The sequence below is a fragment of the Phalacrocorax aristotelis genome, chromosome 2, assembly GCF_949628215.1.
Source record: "Phalacrocorax aristotelis chromosome 2, bGulAri2.1, whole genome shotgun sequence".
Taxonomy (NCBI): Eukaryota; Metazoa; Chordata; class Aves; order Suliformes; family Phalacrocoracidae; genus Phalacrocorax; species Phalacrocorax aristotelis.
The window spans coordinates 90936850-90950966 of record NC_134277.1 but is presented as its reverse complement, the minus strand read 5'-3'; the positions used below and the strand labels follow the sequence as shown (position 1 = coordinate 90950966).

At 37.8% G+C, this 14117-nt stretch overlaps 1 protein-coding gene across 1 annotated transcript in view; it reads right to left on the bottom strand.

Moving 5' to 3' along the window:
- Nucleotides 1–14117, bottom strand: part of ABCA13 (ATP binding cassette subfamily A member 13) — a 215383-nt gene that overhangs the window by 126952 nt on the left and 74314 nt on the right. Inside the window, exons 21-26 of the mRNA XM_075084330.1 lie at nucleotides 13897–14010; nucleotides 12753–12843; nucleotides 5917–6093; nucleotides 3575–3875; nucleotides 2639–2753; nucleotides 1123–1452 (exon numbers count right to left, since the gene is read on the bottom strand). Coding sequence (XP_074940431.1) covers nucleotides 1123–1452; nucleotides 2639–2753; nucleotides 3575–3875; nucleotides 5917–6093; nucleotides 12753–12843; nucleotides 13897–14010 — 1128 coding nt within the window. The remainder of the gene's footprint in view (nucleotides 1–1122; nucleotides 1453–2638; nucleotides 2754–3574; nucleotides 3876–5916; nucleotides 6094–12752; nucleotides 12844–13896; nucleotides 14011–14117) is intronic.

Below are 14117 nucleotides of genomic sequence, written 5' to 3'. Positions count from 1 at the left end.
CCAGCTGACTGAAGAAAGTAAGGCATAGGCTTTTACTTAGAAAAAAATTCAAAATCATTAACGGCATGAATTACATTTTTGTACAGAGAAGTTCATGTTAATTCCTGTCAACTGAGTCCCTGCCTCTTATTTTGCTACGGTTTCACCATCTCACTTGATGGCTTCTCCCCTCTCTTCAAAAATCATTTCCTTTTCGCATGCTGCTGCCTCTGATTTCTAGCAAATACAGGGTATCTGAAGAGTTATTTTGAAATAACTGATTTTAAAGTGTACAAGTTATCTGAACCATACTTTTCCCTCTCTGTGGCCCAAAAGAGGGGGACAAAAAGCAACGACAGAAAAAAGAATCCACCCTGCCTATTTATGCCCTAATTCTCCAGTTTTACTTCTGTGCTTACTTGTATGCAAAGAACCAATATATTTTGTCTGACTGATTGACACTAAAATAGTGCCCTTTTTTTTTAATAGTGTATGAATTATTCCACCAGCTTAATTTGTTATGCAAGTTGTTTTGAAGAGTGAAACCACAATGTGTGAAATATGGCTTGTATTGTATGATGGTGATATCTGATGCCCCAGTCAGGGATATAGTATGTTAAGTCAGTACAAAGACATAAAACAGCCTATGGCATACATAAAACAGGAAAGGGCATGGAAGAACCCATGCCAAAGGAACATATACCTCAGACTGTATAGCTAGATAAGCACTAGACAAATTTCTGATCTAATCCCCAACTGTACTCAACAGAAAATCTTTCACAAGATTTCCTCCAAATGAATAATGGCTTTCAGGAGTGGCATGTCATCAGATATGCTTGAAAGTGCAATATTACAAATATTGAGGCCAAAGCACAAAGAGAATTCATGACCATAAGGAATGCAACTTCTCTGTATTTTCTGTAGGTTTACAAAATTTCCCTGAAAAATTATTTTTTATTTGTTTTTACTTTCAAAACATTTTCTCAATTGGATAGCTCTTAATGTGAATTATTTCCAGTGAAGCACAAAAGCAAACAGAAACCTGGGAAAAAGTAAGTTAATTATAGTCTAAAGTTTCGAAACTATGGAAACCCACAGCCTGGTTGGAAGAGAAAAATTAGAAAATGAAAAAGAAATATTTACCATTATAATCTGGATGGTGAAACTCAACTGGTTCTGCAAGACCAACAAAGCTATGTAGGGTAAAAAACTGATCATATACACAAGGCTGGCACACAGAGCTGCGGTATCAGCACTGCTAAAAAATGCTCCTAAAAAATAGCTTAACATAATAACTGTAAATCCAAAATCCAGGAGAAAAAAGAAGATGAGGAAACCATTGCTATAAGCAAAGACACCACTTGTTTTTAAAATGATGGCCAGAGCACAGCTGCTTATTGTGAGCACAATCACATTCTCCAGAAACCAAGCAAAGAAATGAATTGCTGGATGTACACCCATTGTCTTCATATACTGCAAGACAACACAGCAAAGAGAGTTAAAGTTAGGAAACAAATGTTCTCTCTCTCTCTCTTTTTTTTTTTTTAATCATCTCTTTTCCCTTTTCCTGTGCTACCCTTTCTGCTGCACTGTCTTGGAACAAACACAGCTCTGAGCAGGGCTGCCTCTGAGCTTATCATGTACTAAACACAAGGAATCCCAGTGCTCAGGCACAACTCTTTTTTGCACACGGTTACAGGACCAGATGTCAGATTGCTGGGTCCTCCAGTGAGGAGGTCTGCCTTTTCATACTTTAAAAAGTACTGAGGATATCTACACCATGGTACAAACAAATGTTTTTTCACAGCCTGTTGCTGAACTAAAAGTAATGTATGGATATGTTTGTAAACCTTTATGTATTAGCATGCAAATAATAATTTAGCCAGGTGTGGGGCATCACCCCTCTTTTATTTAAAAAAAAATGCTTTTGGAAACAAGCTAATACTACTTCTGAAGCACTTTTCATGAGATGTTCAAAATTAAATTTACTAAGTTGATTTAATATTTTAAAGCATTAAAAAGGCCTATCTTACAACACAAAGTTTAGAGAAATTAGATAATTTCCCAAATTAAAAAAAAAAAATTACTCCAGTAATATAAAGGCCAGTGTAATTCTTCAAAGAAAATATATTTGTCCATACAGAAAAAGTATCATAAAACCCCATGTTCTTCCATATGCTTAGCACCTGCTAAGACTAGCCATTGATATAAGCAAATAATTGTCTCAATTTTTCTGTGTCATCCTTCCTTATATTTCTGCTAACTACACAGTACATGGCAAATTTTTAATTTGGTTTAGGAAGTTTTATCATTTTAGACCACACACAGAAAGAAAGAAAATAAAAATAATTCATAATAAAAACCATTCTAATCAAAAGGACTTTTCCCAAACAACAGTTTCCAGCTTCAACTTTTATGGATCTTTTGCTCATTGGTTTTTGTTTCATAGACAATACTTGCATACTAAGATGACTGATGCTCAAAAAATGTTGTGAATGTGAGTTGGCAACTGAACTAGAACCTACTGCCCAGAGAAAGCAAGTGAAAACAAAGCCAGCTAGATTATGAGCACACAAAAGCACCTCAGAGTTTAAGTTTTGTATTTCAGTATGCTTTAATAAATAAAAGTTTTATTTTCAGAGGCTATTCTGCCTCTTACCTCTTCAAGATGAATTTCTCTTTCATAGACCAGCTTGCGAACCATGCCAGCAACTGAAACCATCCATGTTAACATCATCATAAGTGGGAAAAAAACACCTATATTGTTCAAGAATCTGTGAAAGAAAGTATATGCGGAGTTGTTAGCCTCCAAAGGTAAAAATTTTTTAGCAGAATGTTAATAGGTTAATACTGGGACTATTGTCAAATTATGCATAAATTAAGATCTGACATGAGCAGTAAGACTTGTTCTGGTTAGAATTGCTTATTTTTCATGTAAGAAGTTAAATATACATATTGGAATTATAATATTACATTAGTATTTGTCAATAATACAACTTACATAATCACTCTTCAGGGCTCCATTCAAAATCAAACACAATTCAGATTTATGTCTATGGCAAAGTAATATATTTGGACAGTAAGGAATAACATGAGCCAGTCAATTTTTGCTCCACTTTAACAAGTTTATTACCACTGACTAATTTTAAATTCTAATAGCTAGGATGTTTTAATGGTTTACAAATAGAAATTGTACACTTTTTCTTTTGCTGCATCAACTGTATTTCATCACATACCAGGGACCAATTTACAGTTTGTGTACAGGACAGCTAAGGATGGAAAGCAGGTTTCTTAGCATAATCTATATTAGTTGCACAATATGTTGACACAGTCTCTGTCCAGCAGACTACTCCACAGCAGAGCTCCAAACAACTCGTAAGGGGTCATTTGCCAGACAGAAGTTGCATAGCGTGCTATGGTCACAGCCGTTGAACAAGATTTGCTTTGCTGTAATGTTCTGGTATTGGACATACTGGTTCAATCCTGCACTGAGATATACATTCACCCACTACAAAGACCTAGTAGCTTCCCAAGTCCTCTAGCACTAATCTAATAAGGATAATATATTGAATTAAAAAGCTGAAAATTTACTTACAGATCACTGGTATGACAAGGGTAAGGCATGGCTTGCACCTGAATGGCTGGCTCTGAGGCATCTGTCCCAGTCTGTGCTGAAATAATTGCCTTTTCAATCATGTCTTGAAGAGGAATAAAGATGTGGTTGTATTTAAACCCATCAGCTGGCAGCTTCTGGGGATGGGATTTCCACACTGGGTTTGTAATCAAATCTGTTCTCATGCTATAAAGAACACTGGTTCTAATTGTATATGAAATGTGTCGTGGAAGAAGAATGCTAGAATCTTTTGTCTTGTTTTTTGGTGTATCGAAGATGATACCTGACACAAGAAGAAAAGGAGCTTCATACGCCGATCTTATATGATTTATGCTATTTACAGAGCTAACTAATGGCCAATTATGATATGATAGTAGGATACGTTCACCTGTCACAGGACAAGCCTTGAAGGTTCTTGACCCCCAAACACAAGAATAGTAGGTTTCATAAAGACTTACATTTTTTTACATTTATGAATATGAAATGTAAAAAATTATTTGCATGATAAATGGGTTTCCAACAATGATTTTTATCTGAGAAAATTCCTTCTGTGATTTTTTTTTCTTGAATTGCAGTTTATTCTCTTTGTATCCAAATTTAACCCCCTTTTGGGGACTGATCTCAGTTCCACAGTGAAAGCAGCAGCCATAAAATTTGTCCATCAAAGCATAACAACCCCTGGAAGTGGGTGACAAAGTAAACAGTACCAACCCACTAAAATTTACTCTGATTTTTAATTACAAAACTGTTTTAGCACAGCAGAATTTGGATATTTATTTTCTCTAGTTCTGTGTTAAAAAAAAAAAGGCAGATAAAAGCTTAATCTGTAGCTGGAAGATGAAGTAAAATACAGTGAATTGGTTGTATTTTCTTTCTGGATGACCCAGACTTTTTAGGACTCCTTGATAAATGAGAAATGTTGACCTTTTTCCCTTGGGAAAGGGAAGATATGTCCTACCTACCACCTGGGTCTCTGAAAGATAATATGATATAGAATACTTTGCTGGTAAAGCTTATTTTTTCAACTGTCCAATTTCATTTTCCCATTTATGCAAACATTTAATTTCCTAAGATATTTCATGAGGCTGTGAAAGCTCTGAAGACTACAAACAAAGAAAGCAAGGAAAATTCCACCTTAGTTTCACATCTCACTATCAAAAGGAGTGTATGCCTATGTCTGAGCATGTAATATTGATGTATTGGACACACTGGATCCCTCAAAATACTATTGTCCCTCTTTAAGGATGTGAAGAGATTATAAGGTCATAGTTCTGAAAAAACTCCCAGGAAATATTTTGGCTTATATTAGCATATGACCCTTCCCCATGTACGTGGAAGCAAAATGTCTGTTTCTTCCCTTGAAGAGGCAAACAATTTCACTCCCTACAAACTACTCATGAGAAATTATGTCTCATGCTATGGTCTGTTGGTTCTATAGAGATGGAGGGCAGTCATTTCCACATTCTGCAAATGGGGGTACTGTGCAGTTTACAGAACAAACATGGGATTCCAGACTGAGTAGTTTCATTCTCTAGAACTGCTTTGACATATCTTTTGTTGTGTACTTACAGGAGTCCAGGGAGACAAGAAAAACCAAAACAACGGGGGGAAAAAATGAGGTACAGTTTATATAGACTTAAACAGGGCTCTCTTTTGGAAAGGCTACATGGAACTTAAAGCTTTTTGTGTGAGGAGATAGTGTGTGTGTAATAACAAAAACATTCCTGTCTTTTAAGCTCTTTTGTACAACTAATTGATTATCAGCAATAAGGATATAATGCAGGAAAAGGATAGAGAGTGTAATCCCAGGGTAGAAAAGAAATATATCTGTTGCTTAGGAATTTATTTACTCTGAACAAACAAGTTAATTTCTTTGAGGTGCTGGCTTAAGAATAAAATTTACCAAAAACCCCCTTTCTTTCCTCCTTTTGCAAATAAAAACACTAAAATTTGAAAGGATGTAAACTAGACGATCTTGTCATAATTAGGAGTCAAGTTTTCTCAGTACTATACATTTTTCAGGTCTTTTTATTCTACTTTAAATATTCATGACTATTCTTTTCAATATTTTGTTAGAAATCATATACTCCAATGATTCATTTGGCAGTTCTACAATTAAAAAAAACAATATAATTAGTCTTCACAGCATCTATTACAAATGTTGGGGAATACCTCTAAGGTAAATGTGCTTTATTTTGCCTGTGTTGTATATGTTTTAATACATACTTTGAAAGTGTGCAATCTTAACCCACCTCCTCAATAAACACAGACAACTACAAAATCTGATGTTTTCGGTCAATATACATTTTAAATAAGGTACTTACTAGCCAAAAAATTATTTTGCTGCATGAGTTCATAAGCTGCCTTCTCCAATTTCTCAACAGAGTCAAAAGGCTGGAAACGGTCCAGTAACACACAGGAAGAGATATTTACTACAAGCTGTGACAACAGGTCAATCTGTTTACTTGCTGAGCTGTTAAGCATCTTGTTCATCATATTTTCTAAGGTGAGGAAACAAATAGAACTTCCTTAGTTTTAATGAGAAATGGTATGTTGTCACTTGCACATCCTATAAGAGTAAATACCTTTTGTATTTAAAAAAAGGAAGAACTTTTAAAAATGTAGGAATTTTTGTGTGAACTTGTGGAAGGGTAGTTCCTCTTTCAGTGGCTTTTACAAGTCCTCAGCTACATTTTCCTTCAGTTTCAGAGCAACAAAAATGTAACAAATTCTAGAAAAGTTGTAGAAAGACACCATGTCCTTGAAGCTGTAGGACTTTTAACATTCCCTTATCTTTCCATAACTACTCCCACAAATACAGGAGAGCTAATGTACTTTGAACATCACAGCAGAGATCCATCTCTTTCATCTAGTAATGTATTGGCCAGTTCTTCTCTCCTTGACACTGCAAATATTTCAAGTACCTTGTATTATAGGGCATAAACATTTTGACTTGAGCCCTGAAAAAAGCCTACAACCCCTCTGTTTTGACTTTGACCTTATCTATGGATCCAGGATGAACGTATACCTCAGCCAAAGCCTGGTTTCTGAAAACACTGAACTGTTGGACAAATTCAGATCTTCTTACATTTGGAGAGAATGTAGAGATAGTGCTATATCCTTATGTTTGAGAGAATAACCAGAAGGATAGAATGATCTAGAAACAATCTTAACTCATCTGGATTTAATGGAAACATCTGAATTTCTCACATAATAATGTTATAAATCATAAAACACAAGTTTCCATCTCAAATTTTTCAAGACTCACTTGAACATATAGCCTTTAAAAAGGATAGGTGATAACCTCATTTGATAACAGCGGTGACAGAAAACCCTGGATCATAGATATTATTCAGTGTCAGCACAGGAAATATTACAATAGGAAAGCAGATAAGTGGAAAAATGTATGGAGTAGTCTGAAGGAGAAACATGATTACCAGTGAGAAAGGATAAAGATCACAAGGAGAAAAAGTAGAGGAACTGATAGTCTAGAACTCAGAAGATAGGCAAGCAATGACAAGGTGAATTCATGGGCTGTGAGAGAAAACAGTGCCAAATATAGATACTATATGTCTTTCTTAATGCTATCCTTGAGGAGGACAAAGGAAATACCTATGCTGCTACTCGTTTTGAGGCATTAGAGAGAAGAGAATATTCCTAACATTAAGCTCAGGTGGTAGGGTTAAGCTTTCATATATATTTTTACATTTATATGTGTGTGTGTAATTACATATATCCCTATATATATATGCATACACAAAAAAAATCACCAGAGGTCTTTGGAAGACCTTAATGTGAAGTCAATAATTAACTAAAATGCCTCCTCTGTTATGAATTAAAGTATTGAATATTTTAGCCTAAGAAACACCAACTAGTATGCTGCTTGCTTATAAGATGGCATACTTAAATTTTTCTGGAAACAAAATATTGTCTTTCACAATGTGCATGAACTCTGTAACCTAGCATAGAAACAACATATATATGAACAGATACAATCCACTAGAAAGTTTTGGAATTAAGATCTATAGAATTGCCTGTCTTATGTTTTTCCCATTTCTAAATGTAGCAATTATGAATAAAAAACTCAGCAAATCTGTTTTCACTATTATCTTCATACTTTTGTCCAGACCAACTCAGCCCCCATCTTCCACTTAGCTTGTTTAACCTATCATAAAGTAACTGGGAGGAAATAGAAGTTTTATGTAAATCTACTAGGCAGAAGTGCTATATAAGTAAAAGTTTACAAGAAGAATAAATTGGATTAAACCAGCAATGAATTAATTTAGTTCAGTAATTAGGAGAAAGTTACTAGTTATCGGGTCCTTTTGGTGGTGGCACAGTTTTCAGTGGTGACGTTAGAGCTATTTGTTTCCAGCTTTCTATGTACACATAAAACTATTTCATTTACAATAGCAGCAGCAGAGAGGTAGCATGGAGAAAAGCTGTCTGGATTTTTTAGCTCTGGCTGTTATATCCCAGGTCACATGTAGCCCTCCGTAAGAGGGGCTTGATAGTGAAAAAACACTTCACATCTGGGAGAAATCACAGAAGGAGGACAAGAGAGAGCTTCAACAGGCAAGAATCTAAATTAAGAGCCTGCAGCATAACTGCCTCCCAGTGCCTCTTAAGAGGTTCGCAAGGACTGTACGCAGCAAGGAGCACAAAATCTCTAGCAGGGCAGGGTTTATATAAAATCGGTTACACCCAGGAAATCATTGCAGATTGCTGGGTCAGAAAGCAAGCAGCATAGAGGAATACGGTTGCCTTGCCCCACAAAGCTAGTTCAGAAAGTAAGAAGCTTTTAAAAAGAAAACCACAAACTATTCTGCCCTCAGTTAAATATTTAGGTTGTTCCATGTGAGTAAAACTGACAGAGTAACCCTGTAAAACAGCTTTACAAATTGATGATTTTGCAAGGTCTTATAGCCTGATAACATTACAGAGAGGTTGGAAGAGTTATACATCAATCCACTCTGTGTCCGTGACATTTTCCAGCAGGAGTAGCAGAGTGAATAACATGTCACTATAGCTGTTAACCATTTTTATAGCATCATAGAGAAGTAAAAAAAGATGCAAACACAAACACCTTGGATTTGAGCATAATTAGAAGCTTAATGCAAGTGTAGATGTAATAAACCAAGGCAATATTTGCTTTAGTAAGAAGAAAAAATACATAATCATACAGATTAGGTGATTTTAGAAAACCCGATCTTTGGATGGAAATAAACAGATTGTGAGTAGTAAAACCAATAACATATATGGATACATTTAAGACTTTAATTGGATCCAAGCAAGATAATTACAGGACCAAAAAAACCATGCAGTATAAGAGTAATGAAATTTAAAAAAACCCTAAGAACAGAGGTTTACAGTAACAGCTGCACATGATTATAGACTAATAAAATGAACAAGAAAGAATATACAATCCACCATAAAAATAAGAGGGCATACTCATTTTTCAAAAAGCAAAACGACAAAGAGAATGTGTAAAAAGAAGTGTAATCAAAGTGTAAATGCAGAAGAGTGCTCTGGCAGTTTGGACAGATCAGCTTCACAAAGATATAAATGCTATTGTGATATATAGCCCGTACTGATTTTCACTTTTTATGAGATGTCAATTTTATTGACTGTATATTATTAAAACAAAGAAATTCTAGTTTCATAAGACATTCTACTGAAATGATTTTCTATATTTACTATGCAAGACTGTTAACCACTTTTTACATATTGTCAAATGTCCTTAGCTCTTAGTTCAAAAGGTAAAACTTGGGAAACACATGCACAGATTTCTGTGATGAAGTTGTCTGCAACAGTGAAGATGGACCTGGTAACTCCAGAGATCTTGATATCTACTTAATGAAATGCTGTTTGCCTACCACCTATCATGTAGTTCTCACTGTTAGGCCCAAACAAACAAAATCCATTCTATTACTCAACTAATATATTGAGACAGGTGTCTCCAGCAGGTCTGGTGGGTTAAGAAACTTGCTTTTTCAGCTGTATTGTGATCCAGCTTAACCATGAGGGGTGAGTTATGCCTGACCCAGACTAGGCAGAAGCAGAGTGGTTAACAAAATCTTCCTGAGAAATAGAGGACTCAAACTTGAGTCCCTCACCTAAGGAGGATACAGAGCTCAGATTCTCAGCTTCTGGATTAAATTTTGCACACTATTTGCCATTTTTCTTAGTAAAAGTGCACACAGCTAGTCCTAGCCTTCAAATACAGCCTTCAAATCAAGGACAGTTTCAATTAAAACTCACATACTGTGTGCAGATAAAAGTAAAGAACTTTAGCTCACACCAGACATAGCAGAACAAGCTCAGGGCAGTAGTACAATTTTGGACAGAGAATACACTTCATCAGGAGCTTCGGTGGATTTTCTCCATCCCCTGCTTAGAGGCAGATACCTAAACCCAATAGAAGTTGCATCTCAAGTACATCTATTTGTTTATTTTAGCCCTAAAATTAATTACTTGACTGTAGAGCAGGCTTAATTGCCTGTGTACACAGAATCACAGAATGGTAGGGGTTGGAAGGGACCTCTGGAGATCATCTTCTCCAACCCACCTGCTTGAGCAGGCACACCGAGAGCAGGGGGCACAGGAACACGTCCAGGCAGGTTTTGAATGTCTCCAGGGAAGGAGACTCCACAACCTCCCTGGGCAGCCTGTGCCGTTGCTCTGGCACCCTCACAGGAAAGAAGTTTTTTCTCATATTGAGGTGGAACTTCCTGTGTTCCAACTTCTGCCCATTGCCCATTGTCCTGTCGCTGGGCACCACTGAAAAGAGTCTGGCCCCATCCTCTTGACACTGACCCTTCAGGTATTTATAAGCATTGATGAGATCCCCCCTCAGTCTTCTCTTCTCCAGGCTGAACAAACCCAGGTCTCTCAGCCTTTCCTCAAAAGGGAGATGCTCCAGCCCCCTGATCATCTTGGTAGCTCTACGCTGGACTTGCTCAAGCAGTTACATGTCCTTAAACTGTGGGGCCCAGAACTGGACCCAATGATCCAAATATGGTCTCACTAGGGAGGAGTAGAGGGGGAGGAAATCCTCCCTCAACCTGCTGGCCACACTCCTTTTAATGCAGCCCACGATACCGTTGGCCTTCTTGGCCACATGGGCACATTGCTGGCTCAGGGTCAGCTTGCTGTCCACCAGCACTCCCAGGTCCTTCCCAACAGAGCCACTTTCCAGTAGTTCAGGCCCCAGCCTGTACTGCTGCATGGGGTTGTTCCTCCCCAGCTGCAGGATCTTGCACTTGCTCTTGTTCAATTTCATGAGGTTCCCCTTGGCCCAGCTCTCCAGCCTGTCCAGGTCTCGCTGGATGGCAGCACAGCCTTCTGGTGTATCAGCCGCCTCTCCCCACTTGGTATCATCAGCAAACTTGCTGAGGTTACACTCTGTCCCATCATCCAGGTCACTGATGAATATGTTGATCAGGACTGGACCCAGCACTGACCCCTGGGGAACACCACTAGTGACAGGCCTCCATCCAGACTCTGCTCCAGTGATCATGACCCTCTGAGTTCTGTTGTTCAGCCAGTTCTCTGTCCACTTCACTGTCCACTCATCCAACCCACAATTCCTTTGCCTGCCTGGGGGGATGCTATGGGAGACAGTGTTGAATGCCTTACTGAAGTCAACATCCACTGCTCTCCCTTTTTTGACCCAGCCAGTCATGCCATCGTAGAAGGCTATCAGGTTGGTCAAGCATGATCTTCCCTTGGTGAATCCATGTTGACTCTTTCTGATAACCTTTGTGTCCTCTACATGCCTGGAGATGACCTCCAGGCTGAACTGCTCCATCACCTTTCCAGGGACAGAGATGATGTTGACTGGTCTATAGTTTCCCAGCTCCTCCTTCTTGCCCTTTTTGAAGAAAGGAGTGACAGCATTGCTGTAAAGTCTTATTTTTTCCAGTAATGAGGCCACACAGCCCCTTCATGGGGGCATCTGAGGGCTCATGACTGTCCTCCTCCAACAAATGCCTGAAACAGATTTCTGTCAGGCTCATAAGTATCCTAACACTCACTGATAACAAATGACACAGATATGTCCTCTGTACCACTATCCTCACCAAGGAAGCACCCATCTCCCTTCGTACATGATGTCACACTATCTGTTATTGCATTTTATCCCACTTTTCTCCCTTTCTAATGTTCAAAATATTGAACTTTTCTTAAATGACCTTACACTCTGCTTTGGTGTGGACAGTTCCTTCTAGCAAATGTCAGCAACCATTTTAATTATCATGTACCTACCCTACTGACAGCAGGACATATTGAATTTTTTTTAAGTTCTCAAATTATTATAAAATCTTTAAGTAACTTGTGTTTCCAGCATAATCCTTTCCCTTCTCTTCCTTAAATCACTCAAGCTCCATGCAGGCACCTGAGCCAGGGCCACTCATTTCACATCAGAGCTGCGGCTGGCCCTGCCCCAAGCTGCAGCTCGCACCACATCACAGCTTGGCTGTGGACCTGGCCGTGGGTCTGCTGATCTGGGCCCAGACCCCTACCCTTGGGGTGATGGCCTGGCCTGGCCTCAGCATCACCCCCATGGCCCTGCCTGGCCACCCCAGGGCTTGGTGTGACCCTCATTACTCTCTGCTCATTACTCTGAGCCCAACCTTGCTTCTCCCTTATTATAACTCTATCTCAGCCTTTTCTGAGGCTCAAGGAGACCACATGCAACTAATTCTCAATAAAAGAAAAAAAATACAGACAGCTTTTCATTAAACACACTGTATCCAATCTCATTTTCTATTCATTTCCATAAAAAGTACATAGATTTCCTTCAAAATTTACTACAAAAATTTACTGCTACCTAATGGAACTGTGGCTACCGGGATTAATTGTCCCTTCCTTCCTTTTAAGTATAGCTCTTGTGTTTATAACTCTCCCATGACAGTTTGCCACTTCCAATTTGTTACCAGATTTTTCAAGTCTTTCAGTATTTTGAAATGCAATTTATCCAGTCATTCAGAAGGGAAAAAGACAACTAGAAATATTTGAGGCTAACTCAACAAGAGAATTTAAAGTCTGGTACTTTAGTATAATATAAGTAGGTGAAACATTCTATTTCAATTGAACATAGTTCTAAGTTCAAGTTAAAGTCTAAAAAGGGTGATCCATACATGCACTTTTATGTACATACCATATACTTGCATTTTTTTAAAGAGTTTTTCCATGTCGATGTCCAAATTACTTTCTATGAAGTGTTTTATGAAATTGCTTTGCAGTGCTTCCTAAAATGAAAAGCGTTAGATGTTACATCCAGTTTATCATCTCTAAAGAAGTTTAAAATATAATATGCATTTATGTTCAATTCCATTAGCCAGATTTCCTGCACAACACTGGAGAAGTCACTTAGCCTCTCCATGTCTTCTGTCTTCCCCTCTTCACAGGTTAACTCCACACATTTCAAATAAACAGCAGAACATATACTCCCTATTGCTGTACATCACTGTTTTCCTTTACTGCAAGTATTTTAACTGAGAGTCCATTCTAATGTCCTTACAAGTCTGCTGGGACAGAAGCCCATTTTCTTTTCCTTCAAGACTTCTGGGCCATTAGCACTGGCAATAGTAAAAGTATCTTTTTAAAACAGGCATTTGGGAATTCCTTTTACAATATTTTAACTTCTTTACCTCATTTGCCAAGTTCTAAAGGGGAAAAAATTATTAGCTCTAAAAGGGCATCCTGGAATCTGCAAGTCTAATGCATGATCATTTTACTTGAACTTAAAGGTAACAGAATTATATGTATGGGCAATGACAGGATTCTGCTTATCTTCCTGAAGTGTAGAAACCGTGTCAAACATGGCAAAACGAAATTTTATTGGGGGAAAAAAAGGACATAAATATGTAGAATGGGAAAAATCCCAGTAACAACAATGCATTTTTAGTCAATATTTCCCACATCAGTTTGTTTTATCAGTTGCACGCATTGTTGGAAAAAGCAAGTGATAAACAAGCAAGTTCCAGAAACTAGTTTATTTCCTACAGTCTTACACTTGTTTCAATTAAGTGTATAAAGCTTGTAAGTGTACCTACTTCTTTTATTTCCCCTACTGTCTGGTAATAGTGGGCATAGTAAGGTGATATTGCTTTTAAGTATTTTCACCTCAGAAGTTTCTCAGTATCACACTGTAGACTCATAAACTCAAGATAATCTGCCTCTTTTTCAGCTCTTTTTAAACCTGAAGCCAGATAGATGGACAGTTTTACATATATAGAAATTCTGTCTAGATCACATAGCAAATAATTGGAAAATAGGAAGCCCTCCCACAGATCACCTACCTGCAGTCGTGAGACCGTGAGGATATTTCCACTGCTTTTAAAAATGTCAGACATCTTAAGCCATGTCTCAGAGTAAGTCCTCAAGCTTTCCACAAAGCCAAAAGTGAAATTAGCCTGGGAAAAAGAATACATGGGGACAAACTAAGTAAAAGCTGTGCATAGCAGTTCTTAAGAAACAGGGAAAACTGGCATGCTTCAGATCTTCTGCAACTCCTTTCCAT